General features: G+C 44.3%; 2 protein-coding genes and 1 pseudogene across 3 annotated transcripts; all 3 read right to left on the bottom strand.

The window, feature by feature from the left end:
- Positions 1-1,370: 1,370 nt before the first annotated feature.
- LOC308570717 (olfactory receptor 4K3-like) lies at positions 1,371-8,387 on the bottom strand (the record flags this gene model as incomplete). The annotated part of the gene is made up of 2 exons (XM_081165629.1): positions 1,371-1,873; positions 7,955-8,387. The coding sequence occupies 2 exons, from the start codon at positions 8,385-8,387 to the stop codon at positions 1,371-1,373; spliced, it is 936 nt and encodes a 311-aa protein (XP_081021755.1).
- Positions 8,388-14,926: 6,539 nt separating this feature from the next.
- On the bottom strand, positions 14,927-15,871 carry LOC308570609 (olfactory receptor 4N2-like; annotated as a pseudogene). Its single transcript has one exon. The product of its transcript is annotated as an olfactory receptor 4N2-like (transcript).
- Positions 15,872-24,825: 8,954 nt separating this feature from the next.
- On the bottom strand, positions 24,826-26,297 carry LOC308571940 (olfactory receptor 4N5-like). Its single transcript, XM_081167597.1, has one exon. The coding sequence runs from the start codon at positions 25,823-25,825 to the stop codon at positions 24,875-24,877; it is 951 nt and encodes a 316-aa protein (XP_081023723.1). The 5' UTR covers positions 25,826-26,297; the 3' UTR covers positions 24,826-24,874.
- Positions 26,298-27,666: the final 1,369 nt, after the last annotated feature.

Below are 27,666 nucleotides of genomic sequence, written 5' to 3'. Positions count from 1 at the left end.
GATTTATATACAAATGATTAAAAAACACTCACCACTTTGAAACCTAAGTTTTAATGCCCATGTTTTCAGACTGCTGTATGGACAAGCACATGAACTTGACCTCTGAAGTGTTTGTAAGCAAACCATGTGTAACTTAACAAATGTGTGGACTCTTTCTATGCTGAGGGAAGATGGAAACTTTGGGAGCAACTCAAAAGGGGACATTTAAAAAGTCTAACAGGCTATATCACCACATTTTACTTTGCTGCATATCTTGTGATTTTAAAACTCTGTTGGGGTTCTCTAACCAATGAGTATTTGCCCCAAACCTAGATGACTGAGGAATAAAGGTAAAGGTACCCCTGCCCGTACGGGCCAGTCTTGCCAGACTCTAGGGTTGTGCGCCCATCTCACTCAAGAGGCCGGGGGCCAGCGCTGTCCGAAGACACTTCCGGGTCACGTGGCCAGCGTGACATCGCTGCTCTGGCGAACCAGAGCCGCACACGGAAACGCCGTTTACCTTCCTGCTTGTAAGCGGTCCCTATTTATCTACTTGCACCCGGGGGTGCTTTCGAACTGCTAGGTTGGCAGGCGCTGGGACCGAACGACGGGAGCGCACCCCGTCACAGGGATTCGAACCGCCGACCTTTCGATCGGCAAGCCCTAGGCGCTGAGGCTTTTACCCACAGCGCCACCTGCGTCCCTTCTGACTGAGGAATACAGTGAGATAAAACACAAGCTGAACAACTCTGTATGTGGTTTATAAAAGTTCATTAACAGTAATAAATGTCATTTCAGCACCTTCTAATACATGGAATTCTAAATATCTCCAATGCCAAAATAATAATGACATACGCAACTAAATAACTCAAACCCAAACAGTCCAAATACTTCTAAAATAAGTCTGTAAGAACAACTCTACATGTGTATACTTGTGCTGGTGCGATCCAGACGGAACTCCAACAATGGTGTTAACATTCTTGTGTGATTCACCTCATGTTCAACATATTGGTAATTACCATAGAATTTTCTGGATACTGCAGGTAATGTAGCTATCATCAGCAGTAGCCATTGATAGCCTTATCATCCAGGATTTTTTTCTAATGCATTTAAGGCATCCAAAGTGGTGGCCATCCCTTGTAGTAGCAAAATCTATTGTTCAATTGGTTGCTGTGCAAAGAAGCACTTCCTTTCCTCATTGATCAGATAAGCCCAAGTTCTACAATGACAGGAGAAGGAGAGAGAAAATGGACCCTATACACTTTCTCCACATCATGTATAAATGCAACAGGAACAGTAAAATAAACAACTAAAACAATTTACTGCTCTGTTGTGACAATCAAAATCAGTTGCTAGAGGTGGCTGCCTCAAGCTGCCTAACAGTAGGGCCATCAATGAGTGGAAACCTGCCCAGAAAGCCTTGCCAACAGATTTCCAAGGGCAGCCTTCATCTCCTTGTTCTTCAAAGCATAGATAGTTGGGTTCAGCAAGGGGGTGACAGACATGTAGAAGACAGAGAGCACTTTATCAATCATGAACCGGGCATACGGACGCAGGTAAATAAACATAATGGGCCCAAAGTACATGGTGACCACAATGAGATGAGAGGTACATGTGGAAGCAGCCTTGGTGCTCCTTTCAGATGCCCCCCGAGAGCGGATTGTGTAGAGAATGAATCCATAGGAGAGAAGTAAGCCAACAAAAGTCACCAGTGACATAATGCCACTGTTGGTGATCATCATGACTTCCAGGGGGTAGGTGTCAGTGCAGGCCAACGTGATGATCAAGGGGAGGTCACAGAAGAAACTGTCCACCTGATTGGGCCCACAGAAAGGTGCATTAATGATAAAACCCAATTGCACAGTGGCATGTAGGAGCCCACCAGCCCAGGAGGCTAGTACAAGCCCCATGCAATGCCACCGGCTCATAAATGAGGTATAACGGAGAGGATGGGCGATGGCCACATACCGGTCATAGGCCATGGCTATCAGCAGGAGCATCTCACTGCCTGCAAAGAGATGGAGAAAGAAGATTTGTGCCATGCAGCCATGGAAGGAAATGGCATGGTGTTCGGAAAGAAAATCAAAGAGATTTGGGGTGGAAAAGGAAGACATGCAAAGGTCCAGGAAAGCCAGGTTACCCAGAAGAAAGAACATGGGTGAATCTGAAAGGTGGTGATCCTTGAAAATTGCTGAGAGGATGAGGATGTTGGTGAATAATGTAGCCATGTAGAGGAGAAGGAATAAAACAAATAAGAAGATTTGGACTTCCCAGGTTTCAGAGAGGCCCAGCAGGAGGAACTCAGTCACCATTGTCTGGTTTGTTGACATTCCTTACAGTACTTGCGTATCACTGTGAAAATTTGGAAGGGAGAAAGGAGACAATAATGAGATACTTCCATCGCAGTCTTCGGTTAAATCAGCAAAGGGTGTGCCTTTGTATCATCTGACATTATTCTTGACTGAGTCCTGGGATTCCTAGCCTAGTGCTTCATGCATTATCCCAGGAACATATGTAGGTGACTTATAATGAGCCAGACCATCACTTCATCTAGCTCACTATTGTCTTCACAAGGGATGGGGAACCTGTAGCTCTTCAGATGTTGGTGTTATTCACCTCACATCATCATCCCAAAAACTGAGCATGCTGGCTGGAGCTGATGGGAGTTGGAGTCCCGCCTCCTGAGAGGCCTACCTTTTAAGATGAGAGCAAGCTGCCTTATTTCAAGTCAGATCATTGGTCCATTTAACTCAGTATAGTCTGTAGTAACTTGCTGTAGTACTTCAGGGTTTTTGACAAAGGAAGAATGCTGGAGATTGAACCTTGAACTTTCTACAGCTGAGCTATGACCCTTCATCTTATCAGCTCATCTAAAATACACTGCCCTTGTGTCCATAGTTTCATTCATACACCCCAATTCCCTAATTACCCATCTTCCTAAGAAGCAGACCACTTTCCAAAAAAAACTGTGTAAACAGAGGGAACTCGCTGGAACTCAGTTCTGGCACCTCTCAGGTGTGTTCCAGAACAATGACAATGGGTGTCATTGCCATTCTAAGAGTAAGAGTGAGTTCATGGTGAATTCCAGCACCTCTTTTTCTAGAAAAATAGCACTGCCTGGAGCACAATCCCTTTGGGTTCTTTAGATCTGGTGCAGCAGAGATTAGGGGATATTCTAAGAAGTTACCATTCAGAGAAAACTGTGGAGAAGAAAGCATAAGCTGCATGGTGCCCTCCACAGCTCTTTACTTAGCGGCAGCTCCACCACCAGGGTGTGTGGCAGTGACTACATGTTAGGATTTTAGTTGTCACCCTCCACCTCTTTTTTAAGGAAATGTGAGCTGAAGCCCTGGTCTTTCTCTTCCTCACCCATTCCATGGTTCCTTGCACATGAAGTGTAAGTAGAGTTACAGCAATCACCCTGTTATCTCAGTGGCCAACCAGATTCCTGCGGGAAACCTGTAAGCAGAACCTGAGCACTCTCCCCTGTTGTGGCTTCCAGCAACTAGTATGAAGAAGCATATTGACTCTGACCATGGAGGCAGACCATAGCCATCATGACTTGCAGCCTCTGATAGCCCTGTCCTCCATGAATGCATCGAATGCTCTTTTAAAGCCATCCAAACTGGAGGCCATCATTGCCTCCAGAAGTACTTTATTTCATCTGTTTCCCCTTTCAGCTTCATTGGTGCTTCCCTATTTTATTTGTGGCACTTCTGTTAACCTTGGGGTTCCATTGAGGATGCTGATACACTCTTCTTCCTCAGCAGCCCTGTTTGGGCTACAGCCCTGTTGGTGCCGAAATCACTATTAGACAGCATTACAGATGTTACAACTATTGTGTTCTGCTGCGCGAAGTAAGAAGAACTAGCTAGGCCGGTCATACCCTAGGAGTTATTGTCTCAGAATATTGTGATATTCAGTAATAATAGAATAGACTAGAAGAGAAGAGAATAAAACTTATATTCACACACACACACACACACACACACACACACACACGTATCTCAATGACTTCTATCCATGACACCATCTTCAGAGGCAGAAACTGGCAGAATCATTAACAGGTTCAGATGCATTATCATGTCTTATTTTGTTATTCTCTTACAAAGGAGCATCTTGTTAGGCACTGTCGGAAAACGGAGTCCTCATCTAGATGGTCACCTTTTCCAATATTTCTCTAAATGTTAATTTTCACATTATCTTTGAGTTTTCATACATTGCAAAAGGGACTTTCAGACCTACACTAGAATATGGCACAAACTTCAGTGCTAGTTTCTATGTTATTTGCTGCCAAGGGAAAAATAAATCATTGGAAATAGTATTGAAATAAGTGCTAAACCTAGGCTATATTTATCTGTAATTTTGGAAGTGGATTTTGCATCATGTGAAAGCTCAAATGTAATGTAAAAAATAACACTTAGGGAACTGTTGGGAAAGTGGAATAAACATGAATATACAAGCCACAGTCTGATCTGGAATTTCTGATTTCTTAAGATCTTATATTTCGCTTTGCAGGGAGCACCAGTTCCCTAACCTCAGGATTCCAACAACATGCCGGGCCCAAACCATTATTGATCAGGCTGTGCCAATATAACTAAGTGCTTTGCCTTCTGACGGCACCTATGGGAAACCCACAAAAAGGACATGAATGTAATAAGCCCTCTCCCGCTGCTGTTCCCCAGGAATCAGAGGCTTGTCACCCCTGTACTCAATGTAATATATATTCTCCAGTCTTCTAGATGAATGAGTATGTCGTAACGATGCTGACCAGTTCCCACATTGCCCCATATTCCATCAGTAATTCCATCAACCACCAAAAGGCATGTGGGGTGCTGGAGTTGGAAATGAGAAGTTTAGGTGACAGAAACTGCTGAAGAGCTCCTTGAAGGAGTCTGCAATGTGTCATTCTTCCCAAAGGCACTTGCCTTTGGACAAATCTAACACCCCCTCAAATGGTCTATATCACCCACCTGCAAATCCCAGCAGAGATTCTTTGAAGTTTTCTGGAGCAACTTCTTCTGTTCAGCTCAGCATCAGCATGGAGCTGTTTGATTCAGTTTCGTCTTCTGACTATGAGTGGTGTGAGGATGAGTTATCTATGTGGATGTGATCTCTGCTTGAAAGGCAGGCTAAAGAGCAAATCAAGAGACAGTGGTATGTGTGTGTAATTAATTGCTCACCCCCCCCGGGGGGGGGCCTGCTTTAGTTGATGCCTTATCTGTTCTTACAGAGCGGGGGAGGGGGGGAGTAATACTTTTGTCACTAAAGCAAGATTTACGCAGCTGCCCTCAAGGATGCATTGTGCATTGGTTTGACTTCAGGTCTGGTTTTCTGGGTAGATGGTAAGAGATAAAAAAGGGGGATAAATAGGGGTGTGATTTTCTTTCCCTGTCCCAAATGTGTGTGATTCTACCACCTATCCCAATGGAATGATATCCACCTCTAATTAGGGGAGGAGCTTCTTTTTCATTAATGCTAATGCCTCTATAGGAACGCCATCAATTTCTATTTCCTCGAGTGTTGTCCACTGGTTTCACTTACTTGATGACATTGACTTGTCTTGAGAGACAATGGAAGGGTGTGACATCTGGGCTAAAGTCAATCAATCAGAGGCATCTTGTGGTGTGGAGCTCCGGGGTGGCTTCTCTGACCCCAGATTTCTGAGAGGGTGCATCCCAGTGGCCCTACAACAGGCTCCCTTGCCAAGGCTCCCTTTCAGAACCACAGGGAGATGAGCTGTGCATGGGCTGGGCCTTCAGGTCTGTGCTGGCACTGCTTCCCCCTCATGGCTGGTGAGGGGAGGCCTCCCACTTGACGTCCACAAAGACTCCTGGCTCTTCCACTTCTGCACCGGCAAGATCACTCAAGAAGACATGTTAAATTCTTCTCACCCATTCTCTTTCCTCTTCCTCTCTTTCCTCCCCTCCCTCCAATCCCACCATTGTCTCTTTCTTGTTTCAGTTTGATCACTGCCTTCCTGGTCACAATCACCTCTCAGTCAAGCCAAGACAAGCCAGCTGGCTAAATCAGTTGTGGGTAGCCAATCAGTCTTAAGTTCTTAGTAAGCTAGGGACTTGTTACCCACTGCATGTGAAGACATCTGCAGATTGAGTGGATGAGAGCAATAATGGGTCCAATGGGTCAAGAAGGTGATTTCTAAATTTGCTGTAGAGGGAAATAAGGGGCAGACCTGGAAAGGTAGCCCACCCAGGAAGGGGTGGAAGGTTTACAGGGTTTCCAGTAGACAACAAGATCAGCAATAATATTTTTGTTTATACTTTCCCCCTTCTATTTTCTTTTTCTGTTGCAAAATTGTACACATATAAATAATAAAACATGACATGACTGACAAAAAATAGGTAGGTAAAAAATAAATTATGGTGCAGGTAAAAAATAAATTATAGTACATAATGATGACGTGATTACAGTAAACCAGTGCAATGGATTTTTCAATAAATCAATTTGGTAAACACAGAACAATAGGAGTGAGCTAAGGAGTATTGCCTGCACCATCAAGTTATGTCTCTGCTCCTTCACAGGGAGAGTAACCCCCCCCCCCAAAGGAAGCAGTCTCCCATCCATCCTGTCTAGGGAACCACCTACTAACAGTACCTCTGTCTTATCTGGATTGAGGTTCAGCTTACTGGCTCTCATCCAGTCTATTACCAAAGCCAGACACTGGTCTAGCACATCAACTGCCACACCTGTAGATGTAAAGGAGAATAGAATATTTATTAAAACGTCAATAAATACTGATTGGATTAAAAACAATATTCAGGACCTCCTGATAAGATGATGCCCTGGCATAGTAAATAAGGGGTGTGCTGGTCTTTCTGGTATCCTGGTCCCCAAGCTGCATAGGTCTTTGTGTACCAGTGGCTGGTCAAGTTATTTTGGTAGCTGAGGTAGAAAATCAAAGAAATCCTAGGGTGGCACACAACACCCCATTTGACCTGAGGCTACCCAGAGAACATCTGGTCTACATCCAGGCGCAAATCAGTTTAGGGGTGGGTGGAGCTAATGTTGAATGAGGTTTCTTTAAAAGACTTTTAAAAACTTAGCTTCCCCACCCATCAGCTGTGTGCTGTGTAAAGAAGCACTTCATTTTCAGCTCCACTGTAGGAGCCCGGGTTCTAGACTAAGGAGAAAAAACTTCTCTCTAACTGCTTTCTCCACCCCATGTATAAATGCAAGAAGATCAGTAAATTAAATTTGTTGCTCTTTCGTGACACCCAAATTCAATTTCAAGAATTGCCTTCTGCTGCCTAGTGGTAGGTTCATCCCTAAGTGGAGACCTGTCCAGAAATATTTGCCAACAGACTGCCAATGACAGCCTTCATCTCTTTGTTTTTTAATGCATAGATACTTGGGTTCTCCACATGGTGAGCAGTAAATTCAATAACTATTGATTTTGCCTCTTTTGTGACAACCAAAATAAGCTGCCCGAGGTGGCCATCTCATGCTGACTAATGATAGGGCTGGCCTTGAGTGGAAACCTTCCCAGAAAGCCTTGCCAGCAGGCTTCCCATAGCAACCTTCATCTCCTTGTTCTTCAAAGCATAGATAGTTGGGTTCAGCAAGGGGGTGAAACAGGTGTAGAAGATGCAGAGCACTTTATCAGCCATGAATTGACTGTATGGATGCAGGTAAATAACAATACAGGGCCCAAAGTACATGGTGACCACAATGAGGTGAGAGGTACATGTGGAAGCAGTCTTTGTGGTCCTTTTAGAGTGGGGCATGGAACAGATGGTATGAAGAATGAATCCATACGAGAGAAGCAGAGCAATGAAAGACACCAGTGACAAAATGCCACTGTTGGTGACCATCATGACCTCCAGGGGGTAGATGTCAGTGCAGGCCAACTTGATGACAAAGGGGAGGTCACAGAAGAAATTGTGCACAAGATTGGGCCCACAGAAAGGTGCCTTAATTGTAAAAACCAATTGCACAGTGGTGTGGAGGAGCCCACCAGTCCAGCAGGCTAGCACAAGCCCCATGCAATGCCGCCGATTCATGAGTGTGGCATAATGGAGCGGATGGGAGATGGCCACATACCGGTCAATTGCCATGGCTACCAGCAGGAGCATCTCACTGCCTCCAAAGAGATGAAGAAAAAAGATTTGTGCCATGCAGCCATGGAAGGAAATGACATGGTGTTGGGCAAGGAAATCAAAAAGAGATCTTGGAGTGGCAAAGGAGGACAGGCAGAGGTCCAGGAAAGCCAAATGAGCCAGGAGAAAGAACATGGGTGAGTCTGAAAGATGGTGACATCTGAAAATAGCTGAGAGGGTGAGAATGTTGATGAAGAAAGTAGCCATATAGAGGAGGAGGAAGAAGACAAAGAAGACCAATTGGACCTCCCAAGTTTCAGAGAGGCCCAGCAGGACAAACTCAGTCACCATTGTCTGGTTTCCCCATGCCATTGTCTTCTTGCAAATCACTGTAAAAACTGGAAAGGGAGAAAAAGGTGGTAATGAGATACTTCCATTATAGCCTTAGCAAAGGGTATAGCTATGTGTCAGCTGCCATTACAGTGGTACCTCGGGTTAAGAACCTAATTCGTTCTGGAGGTCCGTTCTTAACCTGAAACTGTTCTTTTCTTTTTTTAATAAATTTTATTGATTTTCCATACAGTTATACATTTCTATCCAAAATACAACAAATTATCTCTGTTTTGAACTTCCTTCAGCGTCTCTGACAATCATCCGTATTTATAACTTTAGTTACACATTCCCTTCTTTCGTATTGCCGTGATACTTCCCTGCTCCCCCTATTTCATATTAACAATACTTCTCTGTTTTTACAGTGCCTCTTGAAATCCCACTAGCGTTGTGTTCACGCCACATATGTTTTTCAGATAATCTACGAACTTTCCCCAGTCTTTGATGAACTTTTGGTCTTTGGTGTATCTGATTTTCCCAGTTAATTTATCCAATTCCGCATAGTCTGTCAATTTCAGTCTCCATTCTTCTATCGTCGGTATTTCCTCTTGCTTCCACTTCTGGGCCAACAAGATTCTGGCTGCCGTTACTGCATATTGGAAGAGTTTACAGTCTTTTCTTCTTATATCCTTTCCTACAATTCCTAAAAGAAAAGCCTCCGGTTTTTTTACAAAAGTATATCTTAACATTTTTTTTATTTCATTATATATCATTTCCCAAAAGCTTTTCACTTTCTTACATTCCCACCATAACCTGAAACTGTTCTTAACCTGAGGTACCACTTTAGCTAATGGGGCCTCCTGCTGCCACCGTGCCACTGCCACACAATTTCTGTTCTCATCCTGAAGCAAAGTTCTTAACCCGAGGTACTATTTCTGGGTTAGCGGAGTCTGTAACCTGAAGCATCTGTAACCTGAAGTGTCTGTAATCTGAGGTACCACTGTATTCTTGACTAGGTCCTGGGACCCCAATCCTAATTGTTCATACATTAGTCATAGGAAGATGACATATACTAAGTCCATTCCTCTATCCAACTCAGTATTATCTGCACCAGGAGTTGAGAACCTGTGGCCCTACAGAGTCCAGCTCCTTGCCTGTGACCATTGTCCAAGCTAGCTGGGGCTGATGGGAGTGGGAGCTCAACAGATATCTGAAGGCCTGTAGTGCACACACACACCTCTTTTAGGGAAACAGCAAGCTTATGCTCTACTAGTGGGCTATGAGCCTTCCCCATCAATGCAGCTCCTCTAAAATATATTGTCCTTCTTCAACACACACACACACACACACACACACACACACACACACACACCATCTTTCCAACTATCTATCTTCCTAAGAAGCAGACCACTTTCCAAAGTACAATCTAAATTTGTGGAATATCTGAAGAACTACCCATTTGGGTACTCCAGTTCTGCGGCAGAAGGAGATTCCAAGGAGAATTTACCACAGAGAAGAGCCCATGGAGAAGAAATAAGTAGCTGCCTTGTGCCCTTACACAGTGGTTTCATTTAGCATCAGCTCCACCAGCAGGGTGTTTGACTGAGACTGCATCACAGGACTGTGCACACACACAAAGGTGGATATGATAGATCCATTGTCTATCTTCATTACTGAAGTGTATCCACTTCTTTTTTGTTGTGCAAAGACTTAACTTAATATTGTGTGTTGCTCTGATTGAATTATTAATACGCCAGATGCATTAGCTTCCCCTATTTTGTGATTCCTTTCCAAAGTAACATCTGGTTAGTCACCATAAGAAGACAGAGTGCTCAGTTTGATGTCACAAGCTGAAATCACACTGCAGTTTATTCCATTTTCCCATTTCGCAAACTGTTAATTTCTGCATTCACATGATGCAAATATCACTTCCAGAACTATAGTACCATTTAGTCCTAGTTTCCATGTTATTCCTTTCCAGAAAAAAAAAATCATTTGCAACTAATATGGAAATGAGCACTAAATATTCACTATATTCCCCTATAGTTCTTGAAGTGGCTTTTATGTCATGTGAAAGCTCTAATTACATGCAGAAATTAACAGGGAAACATCAGGAAAATTGAATAAACTGCCATGGGTATGTAGCTGCTTTCTGATGTAGAATGACAGTTCTAATTTCTCAAATGTAACACAAGTGCAGTAGACCTCTCCCACAGCTGTTCCCCAGGATTTAGAGGCCCATCATATCAGAAACTGGGTATAGTATGTAGTCTTCAGTGTTCTGGGTGGACAATTACACGATAATAATGCTGACCAGTCCTCACACTACTCAGCAATCTATCCACCAAAAGGCATTTGGAGTGCTGGAGTTAGAGAATGGGAAAGAGAAGATTAGTTGATGGAAATGGCTGGAGAGCTCTTTGGAGATGTTTGCAATATGGAGATGTTCTTCCCATTGTTTCACACCTGCCTTCTGGAAAAATGCAATACATCCTCAAGTGGTTTCTCACCCACCTCCAAAATCCAACAGAAATTCCTTGAGGTTGCTACAGCAACTTCTTCTGTCCTGATCAGCATCAGCATTGAGCTGCTTGATCCAGTTCCTTCTTCTGCCTGTGACTGTTGTGGGGATGACAATATCTATGTGTATGATATATCTGCTTGACTGCATTAGTTGGTGTGTTATCTGCTCCAATGGTGCTAGAGAAGAAACAATACTTTGTCACTAAGGGATGTGATACACAGCTGTCCTCAGGGGTGCATCGCTTGTTGGCTTGACTTCTCATTTGGTTTCTTGGGTAGGTGGCAAGGGATCAAAAACAGGGTAATCTCTGAACTGTGCGTGTGCACTCAACCAATTGAATGATCTCCAATTCTATTAATCTTCAAAGAAGGAAGGAAGGTTGTATATGATATTAATATTATCAAGGCATTTTGTGGCTATATCATTACCCAGGTGCTCAGGTAATCTGGCAACCCTGTTACATATGTCACTAGGAACATGCATGTACCCATGTACCCAAAACACAGACCTCTGAGTGGTAGATCAAATGTTCACTGTTCTGAAAATGTGCCTAGCCTTAAACCATTTGGTCTGTGGGGAAATGGGGAATCATTGTTGCCCTTCCATTAAATCTATATCAACAAATACTGGACCACTACATTTAAATGATTCCATGTTCTGCCTCCAGAATCTTACCTTGAAGATCTATGTAGATCAGAGTTTTGTTTACCCAAGAGTATGGTTATTTTTGAAGGAGATAAAAAGGTGTAATTCCAGATCCACACATTTTACACAGTCCAGGCATCTATAAGCCATTTGACATTCCAATGTCATTTTGATGCTTTGTAATAATATGCCAATTTATCTTTATCCTTAATGGGGACTCTGGCTACATACACACTATACCTTTAAAGTACATTCAAAGCACATTGTTTCCCACAAATAATTTGGGGCACTGTTACTCCTCACAGTTATAGCTCTCAGTAAAGCCTCTCCTCCTCCCGGAGAGGAGGGGTTGTGATCTGTAGCCATTCCCGCACTTCGCAGGGGGCGTTCCGGCCCCTGCTTGCCGTCATTGCTACTTCGCCATGCTTCCCAGTCAGTCTTCCAATTGGAGGGAAGCTCGGGGGCGGGTTTTAGCCGCTCAAATGCAGCCACAGCAGCTCTTTCCCCTCATTGCGCTGCCAGGTTTCAACAGGTCACCCACCCACCCACCCTTCCCTTTAGTTCATCGCTTCGTGCTTGACCTTACTATGGACCTCTGGTTGGTCGCCTTGGTTGCCCAAGGGGCCTGGTAGGAATTTTTACCCAATTGGCAAATTGGCACCGGCCACTTGGTTTTTCGCCTACCTCGTAGCAAATCGTTGCAACTTTCTGGTATTGGCAGTTAGGCATTGGAATATGTTGTTGGTGTATGGAAGGGCAGGGTGTGGCCATCACCTACCCCTTCACTTTATGGGTATTCCGTTAAAAGAATCCGGCGGTCGTGGATCCTGTATGATGCCCTGCTGGTGGCTGGGGGCCATGGCACGACCCCCGGTGACAACAGGGGAGAGCTTACAGTTGTATTTGCATCAACAGGCTCCCCCTACTGGTGGTTAACCCTTGTTAGACTCACCCAACCCTGAGTCAGGCTCTGCTGTTTATCCAATGCCTAAGCCAATACCTCTCGCATGCTGTAATCAATAAAGTTGTGGCCTTTTCTAGCCCATTAACCTAATATACTGTGTCCTTGTGTCTTTCTTATCCCCAAGCGGGGGGGGGGGGGGAGGGTGTCCTCAAATCACAACTTATTCCCTGTTCTACAGGGCCCATTATTCATTGAGGGGAGAAATGTGCTTTAAATGTACTTTAAAAAATATATGGTGCACATATCCTCAGTGACCAGCTTGTAACTGTTATGGAAAAATTAATGAAATATCACTTTTACCAGTAAAACCTGAGCTGAAAACAGAGCAATACAACAGCCATGTTTAACCTGTAGTGAGCATTGAGACTCCTCCAGCCACATAGCAGGAAATCCTTCCCGAGCTTCCCCTCTGGATTAACAAGTATTGATAACTATCCCCACAGACTTGCCCAAAGAGCAGCTATCTCTGTATGAATGCAACAGGTTCTTGATAATGGATTCTGGAGTCAATGTATTCACTATTTCAAAGGGTATCTCAAACTGGTTTGGAAAAGGCAAATAGCAGGTATTGCAGGCATCTTAATTAACAGACTCGTAAATATGCTGGAGAAACATGAACTCTGAGCATGACCTGATTTACAGGTACAACCCTTTTTGTGCCATTTAAAGCTGCCATTTGGGGGGTAGCTTTTCTCTTACAAGGGTGGGTACTATCTGAGGGTTAAAAAATTGTAACATGTTTTTGTTCTGAGCTTCTTGTCCATCTCCTTGCATGGACAGTGGGAGACTGCTTGCAAACAGAACAATAATGATCAACAGCTTGCCTTGCTTTCTTTGTTTTATCTCTGACTAACATAGCTGAAGTGCACTGCAACACCCCTGCCTTGTGGCAAAACTGTGGGCCAAAGATCTTGCTCATATCACACTTCTGTGGCAGCATGGGCTTACACATGAGTTAACACATAATGTATGTGTGATCAGGGATGCGTGAGTGAGGACAAAATGCTTTTGATTGTTGAAGATCTAGCCCTGAAACCTGAGAAAATAATAACTAACATCTGAACATTGTGAGGAAGGAAAGAAAAAAGAACCAATTCCTTATTCTTCCTCTGGGGTAAAGGGCAGTGAAAAGGGTCACATTCTTTTCCTCTTTGGGAAGAACAAAATACTTCCCTGCTCATCTAAAAGCCTTGGCACACAGACACTGGAAGCTGCCATAGTAAGAGCTCCAGAGACTCAAGGCAGAGACACCCCAGCTATCAGTCTTAAGGGAGCTCATTAAAAAGTTTGCATTGTGCATCAGAGAGAGTGAGAGTGCAGGTGACCTCTGGGATGGGAATGTAAATGGTGAAGCAGTAGGCCTTGATCTGGGCCCTAGTCCAACAACCATTTATCCAAGGAATAAGGCAGAAGAGCGTGTCCATGGAGAAAAATTCACAACCATTTGTGCACTGTTTCAACTAGCCATGCCTTATTTCAGGATATTCCATTCCGTCCCCTTTCCACTCAAAAAGGAATTCAGAATCCCTTGGCTGGTGAACATGCTCAGTACTTATTCAGCGGGGGGGGGGGGTTGGGGGGGCTGCCTTCCCCTAAGGCTATTTTGTATTTTATAGTTGTACTTTTGCAAACGTGGCGGTTCTCCCAGCCTGATGATGATGATGTAAAAACTAGAATTAAACTTGAATGCAAAGCTCACATTTCTTCAGGTTTAAAGTACATACTGTAGCTTCCTGGGAGCTCTAGTTCCACCTCACAGATCTACAGTTCCTATCATCCATAACAAACTACAGTTCTCAGGATTCTTTGGAGGAAGTCATGTGCTGTAGATGTGTGCTGAACGTGCTTTAAATGTGTTGTCTGAATCTATATTCTCAGTTAGGGTTGCTATGTCTCCTCTTTTTCCAGGCCATGTGCTCTTTTTTAGGGGTAAAGTTTCTGTCCAAATGGATTTTTTAAATTTGCAAAAATGTCTTTGGCTATAATTTCTGCATGAGACATAGACTTAACTGGTGCTTGAAGACTTGCTTTCCTCTTCTCTTCTCCTGTCCCCCTGAGCAATGTATCACAGCTTCTACAGCCTACATATAGCAGAGATATTTAAAATAAGAGTTGTTCTAGACAGTGGCGTAGCGTGGGTTGTCAGCACCCGGGGCAAGGCAAGTAATTTGCGCCCCCTAACCCATGGATTTGCGCCCCCTAACCCTAACCCCCAGATGTTGCGCCCGGTGCGGCCGCCCCCCCTGCACCCCCCACGCTACGCCACTGGTTCTAGAGTCCTTTTCTTTGCTCTTCAAAACATGTACTGTTAATCTACTGTCGTCTTTGGAATTCACTAAGCAAAGGGTGTGTAAGAAATCTAATGAATAATGATTAAATGCAAGGAAGCATAAGAATAAAAGCAAGTATAGCAATGCTATGCCATAGTTATCTTTCACTTGTCTGGAAATTTTGTATTTTTTTCAGCAGTTTCCACATAGCAACTTTGATCTCCCTGTTCCTCAGTGTGTAGATCATGGGGTTCATCACAGGGAAGATCACTGTGTGGAAAAAGGCCACCACCTTGTCAAACGGGTGGTCCTGGAAAGGACGGCAATAGATATAGATAGCTGGGCCAAACATATAATGAAGATAATGATGATGTGGGTCATGCATGTAGAGGAGGCTTTGTTCTTCCCTTGGCTTGAGCCCTTTCGTCACCTTGACAAGGAGGGCCACATAAGAAATGAGGAGGAAGATGAAACATCCAGTAGTGACCAGACCACTGTTAACAAACATGACAAACTCTAATGTATTAGTGTTGGTGCAAGCCAGCTTGATGATCTGGGTTATGTCACAAAAGAAGTTGTCCAACTCATTGGGGCCACAAAAAGGCAGTCGGGCAATGAGAATGACCTGGATCATGGAGTGTATGAAACCTGCAGCCCATGCACACACCAGCATAGCCCAGCAAACCACCCTGGTCACCACAGTGACATAGTGCATTGGGTGGCAGATGGCCACATAGCGATCCACAGCCATAGAAATAAGGAGAATGATCTCTGCCCCACCAAGGAAATGAATGAAGAAAAGCTGAGCCATGCAGTCTCTGTAGGAGATGGTTCTGCAGCCAGCCAAGAAGTTGGCTATGATCTTCGGAGTTGTGACACAGCTGTAGCAGATGTCCATGAAGGCCAGGTTGCCCAAGAAGAAAAACATGGGGGATCCCAAATGGGGGTCATGCCTAACTGTCATAATGATGAGGACATTTCCAGGTAGGATGATGGCATAGAAGAGCAGGAGTAGGGTACAGAAAAACAGCTGCACCAACCAGACCTCTGATATTCCCTGGAGAACAAACTCAACCACTACTGCATGAGTCCCATTTTCCATCCTTGCAGATTATAGCCTTGAAGTGGAACAATGATGAAGACATTAAATAGAAAACAATCACAGAATTCCACCCCCCTCACTTGTATGCATACCTCTACATGCAGCCAGTTAGTACGCTGGCCAAGAAAAGATGAACCTTCTAAGCTATGTCTGGATCAACTCAATTTTGCACAGAGAAGTGTAGGTGTTGTGGCACATCTCTGAGGGATGTCATTTATGGAAAAGGAATGGGTGAGTTGGCAGATAAGGAGACCTGTACAATCTGTTTTAGAACTTCCAAAATTTTATGCTTCTTATAACTCCAGAACATATTTTAAAAATAGAGAGAGTTTTGGATCATTAGATCAGGGTTAGGGAACCTGTGGTCCTCCATATGTTGTTAGTCTACAACTTCCATCAGCCATGTTGTGGTTCGAGGACCCGACCCCGGTGAAGTGAAATGAAGACACATGGACACGTGATATAAGGTTAATGGGCTAGAAAAGGCCACAACTTTATTGGTTACAGCATTGAAAAGGTATTGGCTTAGGCATTGGATCGAAACAAGTGGGTTCTTCACCAGTAGGTGGAGCCTGTCGATGCTAATCCGACTATAGGCTCACCCCTGCTGTCACCGAGGGTCGTGCCAAGGCCTCCCGCCAAGCAGGCATCGGACGGAATACACGACCCCCAGATTCCTTTAACGGAATACCCCTAAAAATTGAAGGCATAGGCGATGGCCACACCTAGCACTTCCACACAGCGCAACACATTATTCCAATGCCTAACCTACCCACCAATACCACAAAAGTTGTGACGATTGCTACGAGGTAGGCGAAAAAACCAAATAGCCTAGTGCCAAATGGAAAAACTCCTACCAGGCCCCCCAGCCAACCAGGGCGACCAACCTAAGGTCCATAGCAAGGCCAAAAAACCTGAGCCCTACCTAAAGGGAGTGGAGGGTGGGTGACTCGCGAGGGGCGAAGGAAAGAAGAATGAGGCCAGGGGAAGGCTGGCGTTGCAGCAAAATGCTGCTGAACACGCCCCCACCGTGGCCCCTGGTTGGATGGCCACCGAGGGGGCATGAGCGCCAGCCAGGTGAGCGGGCAGCAGGGGGCCACGCCCCCTGCTAGCCGGAGCTCGAGCCCCGACCACAACCCCTCCCCTCCCCTTCGGGGAGGAGAGTCTTTGTCAGTGAATGACAGGCGTTGTAGTTCAGAAACATCAGGAAGAGCAAACGTTAACTAATGTGGGATCCATAAACTATATGCTCTTTCCTGGCTGTTGGTAAAATTTATTCTCCTCTCTGCAAATGAGCCCTCACCTTCCTCAAAGCTCCATCATAAGTGCCCTTAATTCTTAAACCTGATCATGTTTGTGTGTTGCCAAACAACACTATTTATATAAATCAGTAAGTGATGGCAGCAAGACACTAGTAACACAGACAAAACCACAAATTAACATAGACAAAACCAAAAAGTTGCCACCCACTTCAAATGTTCCCACATCCTCTCAAGGTCTAGATGTGGTAATGAAAGAGTGTGTTCCTTGGCCTTACTCACAGGTACTCCAGTGGTGCGGTTGATTATTCTTTTGTGTGCTCCACCCAGGTGCAAAAGTTGAGAGTGTTGCAAGTTATACCATTCCAGCAAGTGCCAGCAGGAAGCTCTGATCAATTCCCCCCCCAAATTGGGTGTGTTGCGGTACTCCAAGCAGCAGGGAGCAGGAAAAAGGCTCATGTCGATCCGTTTGGTCTCTGCAGCTTTAGCTCATAAATACAGCAGGTGTGATTCCAGCACCCATCTGTGATTCCTGTCCACAGAAATGGACAAACCTTCTTAGTAGTGATTTCAGCCAGAAACAAGTGTGTGATTTCAGTCAACAGGAACTACAGCACAAGGATCTCTATGGCATAACTTAGCAAATCTAGCATTTGAAACAAGGACAGTTCAGCTCTTAGACACCCTGCATCAATACGACCTAACAACAGCCAATGGGCTCCTCATTATAAGGGAAGAAAATGAACCCTGGTTTCCTTCCTGATCAGATCTTCACTCTTGTATGCTTATGCTCTGGGTAACCTAGAAATGGATAGATCTGTTGATTTTTCTCTGCTGCTCATTTTCCCAGTATTAAATTCACTCCCCCAATTTCCACACCAGTACGTGAACTCTCCTTAAAAAAAGTTCACATGAAAATTTGTACACATTTTTCTATGTATTTCTCCCACTTTTCACATTTATGCATGTATTCTCCCCCCTCCAATATCTATGCTTTCTTTTGTTTAAAAACGAGGTGCCAATACTCATATACTGTATGGGTGAAAGTGTTGTGGGTGCTTGTCCAGAAAGTCCTTGTCCAGAAGGGAATGTGCCTGTTCCTTGAAGGGCTATAGTGGCAGAAAGAATGGAGCCAAAAAAACAGTTCACCTCATTCCTCCCCCAGTGACCCAACCTACCTACCTTCCTCTTTAGTTGTGACTAGTGAGAAGGAGAAGAAGGGGCAAGAAGAGCTGCAGAAGAACAAGGAAGGATAAGGAAAGGGCTGTAGAATGGAGAGAATGCTGCCTCTTACCAGTCCCCAATTGCCCTGCCTAATTTTCTGGCAGTCCTTGAGGCACCACTAGGCTCCCTCATCCATCTCCATGGCTATATGGCTGTGGCCCTAGGAGAGCCAAAAGTGGGGAGAAGTTGTTGCCTGTTCAAGGACATCCAGGGCCCTTAGAGAGCCAGTGTGGTGTAGTGGTTAAGAGCGGTGGACTCGTAATCTGGGGAACCGGGTTCGATTCCCTGCTCCTCCACATGCAGCTGCTGGGTGACCTTGGGCCAGTCACACTTCTCTGAAGTCTCTCAGCCCCACTCACCTCACAGAGTGCTTGTTGTGGGGGAGGAAGGGAAAGGAGAATGTTAGCCGCTTTGAGACTCCTGAAGGGGAGTGAAAGGCGGGATATCAAATCCAAACTCTTCTTCTTCTTCTTCTTAGGAGCAGCTCCTTCCATTGCCTCCCAAGGACCTTATTAAAAAGTTAGCATCAATAACTTTATTAAAAAGTCAGCTTTGAAGCTTCAGCTGCCAGGACTTCAAAGTACAATGCGGGGATATTTGGAAGTCCTATAAATTATCAGTTTTTGGAGGTTCGGAAGTAGCATGGGGCTGTTTAAAGCAGGGATTTTAAATAGCTCGTGCTGCCCTTTGAATCTTCAGGCAATATGCTGACAAAGCAGACCCCCAACAGGATTGAACCCCACTGTTCCACCCATCAGGTGATGTCACCCAGTTACATCAGATGATGGACAGGTGGGTGTGGTTTGCAGAATATGGCCTCATGAGTCATCTTGGACTCCCTGGAAGGGCAAGACTGACCCATGGGACAGAGGTTTCCTATCCCCGAGCTAACATTTGCCCAACAACACTAGAGACTGAATAATCCCTGGCTTTGCTGACATGATTGTGATAGCATTTTATCTAAACTGGGAGTGGGTGCCAGCCAACAAAATGGCTGGGGCATGTTCCACAGGGGGGGAAGCACTGGGACAACCAATCTCAGTGATCACGGGTAGGAGGAGGAGTTATGCTAAGACCAGACCATGTCGTTACAGAGGAGGCAGGTTTAGTTGTTGTTTGAGGGCTATCCCTGCCTCCAGGCCTGGTCCTGACTGGATGGATACTAGAATCACATGACCTGAAGGTGCTGCTGTGCAATGCCAGGTCAATGATTCATAAGACCACTGCCATCCATGACTTGATCATGGATGGAGGACTTGACCTGGCATGTGTAACAGAGACTTGGTTGGATGAAGCAGATGGGCCTGTCCTTGCCACTGCTTGTCCACCAGGTTTCTCTTACGCACAGCAACCCAGGCCTTGTGGGCGGGGAGGGAGGGTTGCAGTGATTTTTAGGAAGTCATTAGTTTGCACCAGGCGTCCTATTGGGAAGACCCAGTTCTCTGAGTGCATGTTCTGGAAGTTGGGCAATAGGAGCAGTACAGGATTCCTTTTGGTGTACCGACCTTCCCGCTGCACCAAGGATTCCCTGCCCGAGCTGCTTCAGGTCGTGGCGGATGTTCTCCTGGAGACACCTAGTTTGGTTGTCCTAGGGGATTTTAATATCCATGCCGACATGACCTTACAAGGGGCCGCTCGGGACTTCGTGGAAAACATGGCCTCCATGGGGCTGTCCCTGAATAAGTCTGGCCCCACCCATATGCCTTGGACCTGGTGTTTACCTCTATGGATGTTGGTGATCTGCCTCTAAGTAAAAGCGAAACGAAAGAAGTGCCATGGTCAGATCACTTCCTGGTGCAACTGGACTTCTCCGTGACCCATCCCCTCTGCAGGGAGGTGGGACCGATTCGGATGGCCCACCCCCGCCACTTAATGGATCCAAATGGTTTCCAGGGCGTGGTAGGGGATGCTTTATCCCATGTTGATGGCCTTTCAGCTGATTCCCTGGTGGCCCGCTGGAATGCGGAGTTAACCAGGGCTATTGACTGTTTGGCTCCGAAGCGCCCTCTCTGATTGCATGGAGCCCGGACAGCCCCGTGGTTTTCCCCGGAGCTGAGGGCGATGAAACAATCATTGAGACGGCTAGAACGCCGGTGGCGGAAAACTCATTCTGAATCAGACCGGACACGGGCTAGAGCTCAACGTCGAGCCTACCAAGTGGTGGTAATAATAATAATAATAATAATAATAATAATAATAATAATAATAATAATAATAATAATAATAATAATATAATTATTATTATTATTATTATTATTATTATTATTATTTATTTATTTATTTATACCCCACCAATCTGGCTGGGTTTCCCCATCCACTCTGGGTGGCTTCCAAAAGAATATTAAAATACTGTGATACATCAAACATTAAAAGCTTCCCTAAACAGGGCTGCCTTCAGATGTCTTCTAAAAGTCTGGTAGTTGTTGTTCTCTTTGACATCTGGTGGGAGGGCGTTCCACAGGGCGGGTGCCACTACTGAGAAGGCCCTCTGCCTAGTTCCCTGTAACATGGCTTCTCGCAGTGAGGGAACCGCCAGAAGGCCCTCGGTGCTGGACCTCAGTGTCCGGGTAGAACGATGGAGGTGGAGACGCTCCTTCAGGTATACTGGACCGAGGCCGTTTAGGGCTTTCAAGGTCAGCACCAACACTTTGAATTGTGCTCGGAAACGTACTGGGAGCCAATGTAGGTCTTTCAAGACTGGTGTTATATGGTCTCGGCGGCCGCTCCCAGTCACCAGTCTGGCTGCTGCATTCTGGATTAGTTGTAGTTTCCGGGTCACCTTCAAAGGTAGCCCCATGTAGAGCGCATTGCAGTAGTCCAAGTGGGAGATAACCAGAGCATGCACCACTCTGGCGAGGCAGTCCGCAGGCAGATAGGGTCTCAGCCTGCATACCAGATGGAGCTGGTACACAGCTGCCCTGGACACGGATTTAACCTGTGCCTCCATGGACAGCTGTGAGTCCAAAATGACTCCCAGGCTGTGCACCTGGTCCTTCAGGGGCACAGTTACCCCATTCAGGACCAGGGAATCCTCCACACCTGCCCGCCTCCTGTCCCCCAGAAACAGTACTTCTGTCTTGTCAGGTTTCAATCTCAATCTGTTTGCCGCCATCCATCCTCCAACCACCTCCAGACACTCACACAGGACCGTCACCGCCTTCACTGGTTCTGATGTGAAAGAGAGGTAGAGCTGGGTATCATCCGCATACTGATGAACAACCAGCCGAAACCCCCTGATGATCTCTCCCAGCGGCTGCATGTAGATGTTGAAAAGCATGGGGGAGAGGACAGAACCCTGAGGCACCCCACAAGTGAGAGCCCAGGGGTCTGAACACTCATCCCCCACCACCACTTTCTGAACACGGCCCAGGAGAAAGGAGCGGTAGTGATGGCGAAGAAGACTTTCTTCACCGCCTCTATTGCATCTGCAAAAAACAGCAGCAGGAGACTTTTTCAGGTGGTTCGCAATTTAGCCGAACCACCTGCTACATCGGGGCCCAGTACGGGCCACCTGATCTCCTGCAATGATTTTGCAAAGTTTTTTGCAGATAAAGTCGCTCAGATTCGGGAAGAGGTAGACTCCACCGTGGGAGCAGGGCCGGGGCGGGAGAGTGCTAGAGAGTGCTGGAGTCCTGTCTAGTCAAGTTGTGTGGGATCAATTCCAATCTGTTACCTCCGAGGATGTGGACAGGCTGCTTGGACGAGTGAAACCAACCACCTGTCTCCTTGATCCTTGCCCATCCTTGCTTATAAAAGCTAGCCGGGAAGGGCTGGGCGATGGGCTTCATAGGGTGTTGAATAAACAGCCCTGTTTAGGGAAGCTTTTCATGTTTGATGTATTGCAGTGTTTTAATATTTTTTTTTGGAAGCTGCCCAGAGTGGCTGGGGAAGCCCAGCCAGATGGGCGGGGTATAAATAATAAATTGTTGTTGTTGTTGTTGTTGTTGTTGTTGTTGTTGTTGTTGTTGTTGTTATAAACAATCTCTTCCTTTGGTAGACATGATTGTTGCATTACTGTTAATTTCTCTCATCTACTTTTGATCAGCTTACTGCAACCAGGGCCAGATTTTGGTCTGATGAGGCCCTAAGCTACTGAAGGTAATGGGGCCCTTTATATGTCTAGCTGTCCTTTATCAACAAGAAATTGTTGCTGTTTTATGTGTTGAATATATGGTGATTTATGGACCTAATAGGTCCATACACAACACAAAACACTGTTCCTGTATGTAGGTTTTATTTTATTTGTTTTTTATCTTATATTTTGGAAATGTACATCCAGGTTTTTTCCTTGACATTTTTTGAGAGCCCCAAGAGAGTGGGGCCCTAAACTATAGCTTGTTTAGCTTATACGTAAATCCAGCACTGACTGCAACTGTTAGCTGGATTGTCACTCTTTGACTCCTGCCTTTCTTGATGACTCTGCTTTTGCTTGATGGGCTCTGAAATCCAGTCAGGCCTGCTCTGGATCCTTATCAGCAGTGAAGAAATTTGCTCTTTTCCACATTGGCAGATTGCATTACCCCAGTTATGAGCTGGCACTACAACATGTTCATATAGAATCAGAAGAATCTTTATTTGCATCAGCCACTAGCCAAAGCAATAAAATAAAATGTACTGAAGATAGAGGTAAAAGCTTAACAATAAAAAATACATTTTGGGGGTTTACATCAATAATCAAATAACACATCTTATTCTAATTGCCATATCTTATGTAGCCATATCTTACAAGGAAGTTGTGTGATTGGTTATTTAGATTAGTGTTGCCTAATTTGGCTTTGTGGTGCTGTTAAATAGTAAACTATGACTGGCTACTGTCATGAAATTCTACTCAATATCACCCAGAGCAGAACTCCAATGTATAGTTAGCAGAGTAAAACCTTAAACAAGTTGTCGGATTCCCAGTAAATAGACAAGAGGCAAGAGGCAATTGTATTTCATCCAGCAGAGCTTTACTGCTACTGAAGGCAAATGAGCATAATGGTCACAAATCCAATACATTCAGGACTGGCACTGTCCATAAGAACTCCAGTTGCAGCAGACTTAACTTAAACTTATAATAAAATATAATAAGTCTAAACCTTAACACTAAGCATACTATGTACAGAACACCACACCAAAAGGAAAGAAAGACAGAAAGGAAAGTGAAACCCAGACTCAGCTTCTCTGAAGGAATAACCCAAACATCATGAACCTTCTGCTTGTTTCTTTCACACAAAGAAGCTTCCAGAAACCATCTTGAATTAATTAGAATAGGAAAGATCTCTACATATCAGATCAATACTTTCTGTACTAAGAAATGCAAACTCATGGCTATATGGTAAAAGGATATCAGGGCATTCAATATAGGTAGATCATGAGTTTGGATTACACAGAAATCTATCAGGTTTTTTTTGTTTTCTGTGCAATTTTAATAATACAGGGTTCCTCTATAGGAGGCTTAGGCACATGAACCCTAAATATGTCACTGGACACCAACTCCCATCAGCTTCAACCAGCATGGCCATTGGTCAGGAATGATGGGAGTTGGAGTCCAGCAATGTCTCGAGGGTCACAACGTACCCACCTCTGCTGCATAGATTACACTTGAATATTCTTAGAATGTCTAATGATTGGAACAAAAATGGATAAACTTTACTCTTCTGATAACTTATTACAAATACTCATCATTATTTGGAGAATGTTCTCAACATTTCCAACACTTGTAAGAGTGTGTAAGTAGGAAGATGTGAAGGAAACAAATGTGCTTCAAGTGTTTCCTGATAGTTTTGTACTGTATTTGGTAGAAAATGTATTTTACAAAGCATAAATTGTATTGTTAACTTGTTAACTGCCTTTAAAAGTGTGTGTGTGTGTGTGTGTGTGAAATGTGAGGTGGGGGTGTCTTGCTGTCATTTTGTTGCCTGAGAACATGGGAGTGTGAAGACTTCAAGCAGGCTCTGTCCGGAAAAAATTATGAAGACAGGCAAGCAATGGACTAACAATTTATGCATTGCTATGAAAGTCTGTATTTTTGGAGCAAGAAGACCAAACCCTCTCTTGGGCTCAAGGGAGAGAAATAAATTGTATTGAACTCAATATATAAATAATACAGCTTGTTCAGTTGTTGCCATCCTGACAAGATTCATCTTCAAGTTTTGTTTAAGGAATCTATTTTACCACAAAGGTTTGGGGGTGAAACTGCAGCACAAATCTGAATGACTCAAAAATAGCTAACATTTTCCAGCATGAAGATTGGTTTTGGCAAGTTATTCCAAAGTTATTAAAAATATGTGCTAGCTTTACTACACCATTAATTGGACTACAGTGTTGAAAATCCATTTCATTCACTTATATCACTTTATTTCATAGAAATACTTCATTTCAAATCAACCCTTAAAATTTACCTTTGATGATATGCACTCACTATAAAGACACTACTGTGTTACTACAACATTAATCCAAGAAACTGGGATGATAAAGTAAAATAAAACATAAAGTGATCACTGAAGCACTACACTCTATTTTCCTTTCCGATATCTGCCTAAATTTTATACTTCATCATCAGTCTCCACATAGCAACTTTGATCTCCTTGTTCCTTAGTGTGTAGATTGTGGGGTTCATCAAAGGGAAGACCACAGTGTGGAAAAAAGCCACTATCTTGTCAAAGGGGAAATCTTGGAAGGGACGGCAGTAGATGTAGATAGCCGGACCAAACATGATGAAGACAATGATGATGTGGGTGATGCATGTAGAGGAGGCTTTGCTCTTCCCTTGACCAGAGCCTGTCCTCACCTTGACCAGCAAAGCCCCATATGAAATGAGGAGGAGGATGAAACATCCAGTAGTTACCAGACCACTGTTAACAAACATGACAAATTCTAATGCATAAGTGTTGGTGCAAGCCAACTTGATGATCTGGGTGATGTCACAAAAGAAATTGTCCAGTTCATTGGGGCCACAGAAAGGAAGTGGTATGATGAGAATCACCTGGATTATAGAATGTATGAATCCTCCTGCCCATGAACCTGCAACTAACATCCAGCATACCACTCTGGTCATCACAGTGGCATAGTGCAGTGGGTGGCAGATGGCTACATACCGATCCACAGCCATGGCAATAAGGAGGTTGATCTCGGCCCCACCCAGAAAATGAATGAAGAAAAGCTGTGCAATGCAGCCCCTGTAGGAGATGGTTCTGCAGCCAGCCAAGACGTTGGCTATCATCTTTGGAGGGGTGACACAGCTGTAGCAGATGTCCATCAAAGCCAAATTGGCCAAGAAGAAAAACATGGGGGATCCCAGATGGGAATAATTCAAAATGGTCACAATGATAAGGATGTTCCCAGGTAGGATGATGACATAGAAGAGCAGGAGGAGACAACAGAGGAACAGCTGCAGCTCCCAGATCTGTGATAATCCCTGGAGAACAAACTCTGTCACTACTGTATAGTTCAGTTCCATCTCCACTACTGTATGGTTCCATTGTTCCATTTTTAGAGTGCATAGCTCTGCAGTCAAATAATGATGAAGATATTAAACAGGAAAAATCTACAAGGTGGGTTTCCCCTCTCCCCCTTTCACCTCAAGGTTATATAAACAGTGCATACAGGCCATTGATTGGCTGGTTTGTAAGACACCAGTGGTCCAGTTATCATTTGGGTATCTTGTCGAGCTGCTGCTTTTTCAAAAGGCAAATGAAAAGTCAATTTCAATTGAAAAGAAGTTTATCATACTGGTATAGTTTTCAAAGTGCCAGGAATAGGTGCACTTTCTTGACTAAAGCTTGGTAATCTCTTTTTTTTACCAAACATGCGTTTCCTCTAATAAACACTGGCTTCCTTGTTTTCCTAAAAGCAGAGTTTCAGTGTGATTATATCTGGGGGAAAGTATGCTTCTCCAAGAGGGGTTCAGTATTCAGTTTAGCTTCTGCTGAGAATTCACCTCCAAATGCCAACAACATAGTCTCTGGCCATTGTCCATACTGTCTGGGCCTTGATGAAGACCAGCAACACCAAAAGGACCACAGGTTTTCCCTCCCTGTTCTAGTGAAAGAATTGCAAGGAGGGTTATTCTCTACTGGTTATTGACTGAAATAAAAAAATGAGAAAAATAGAGTGGTGAAATTTCTATTTAATAAGCATCAGTTTGAGGCTCATCTGTGCATTTCATATTTTAGTGCTCTTTCACTTGCTGCCCAACTTAATGCAGTAGAAATAATGTTATGATTGGCTACTAATGTCCTCCTTGTTAGGTTACTGGTGTGCTAATAGTTTAGGCTGAGTGCTCAGTGTGTAACAAACTCTCTCTCTCCTCTGGGCAATATATATGAGTTATATACATCTTTTGAATTAGATACCCATCAGATCAGGAAGAGATAAGAAATATCCAGCTGTGGGCAGAAGTGGGTAGAGAGAACGAGCAAAAATATTTGATTAGAGAGATCCTGTGCTTATAGTGCCTAAATGGAGTTAAGAGAGTACAGAAGTTGTTCTCTGAAGATTTATTGCCTGCTTTAGGAGCGCCTGCTTGCTTCCATCATTCTTTGCTTGGATATTTGTAAATAAAGCAAATATGCTGAACCTTACATTCCATTCCATGTATAAATAATGGGACTGAATTATCATAGGAAATAGATACACATACATAAAGGTTCTCTCTCAGATACCCACATTATGGACCTGTGAAGTAGAAAATATGCAGACACATGAGTTTTCCAGAAGAGGGACCTCAAAATATTGCCTTTCTTTTTCTGAACCCCAGTCCCTCCAAGAGAAAAGGCATGATTGTTCTTCTCTCATTAAAATGGGTTCAAGTTTTAGACTATCTTTTGTAACAGAAAACAATAAATGTATGTTTCCTTTTAAACTACTAATGAGAGAAAAACAGTTTAGATAAAGAATATAAGAACATAGGAACATAAAGAACATAGGAAGCTGTCTTATACCGAGTGAGACCATTCGTCTATCTAGCTTGGTATTATCTGCACTGACTGGCAGTTGCTCTCCAAGATTTTAGACAGGAGTCTTCCCTACCTGGAGAACCCAGGGATTGACTCTGTGGCCTCTGTACCACTTCACTATTGGTAGCAGACAGAATTCAGAACCTTGCCCATCCCATCAAAGACCTTGTGGCTAAAGGAGTGAATACAGTCACTTCAGCTCCCTCACCCTATTCCTTTATCGCTCCTCTTGCTTTCTTGCAGAAGGAAGGAAGGAAGGAAGGAAGGAAGGGGTATGATGGGAGACAGAGAAGGCTGAAGTGTGAAGATGTAGCTGTCACTTACCCCCTGCTTCCACCAAGTGTATGGCAGCCCTTGAGGCAGCGGCAGGTCT

The sequence above is a fragment of the Podarcis bocagei genome (assembly GCF_964188305.1).
Source record: "Podarcis bocagei genome assembly, chromosome: 13".
Lineage (NCBI taxonomy): Eukaryota > Metazoa > Chordata > Lepidosauria > Squamata > Lacertidae > Podarcis > Podarcis bocagei.
The sequence above is the reverse complement of the archived record's forward strand: the minus strand, read 5'-3'. Positions and strand labels throughout refer to the sequence as shown.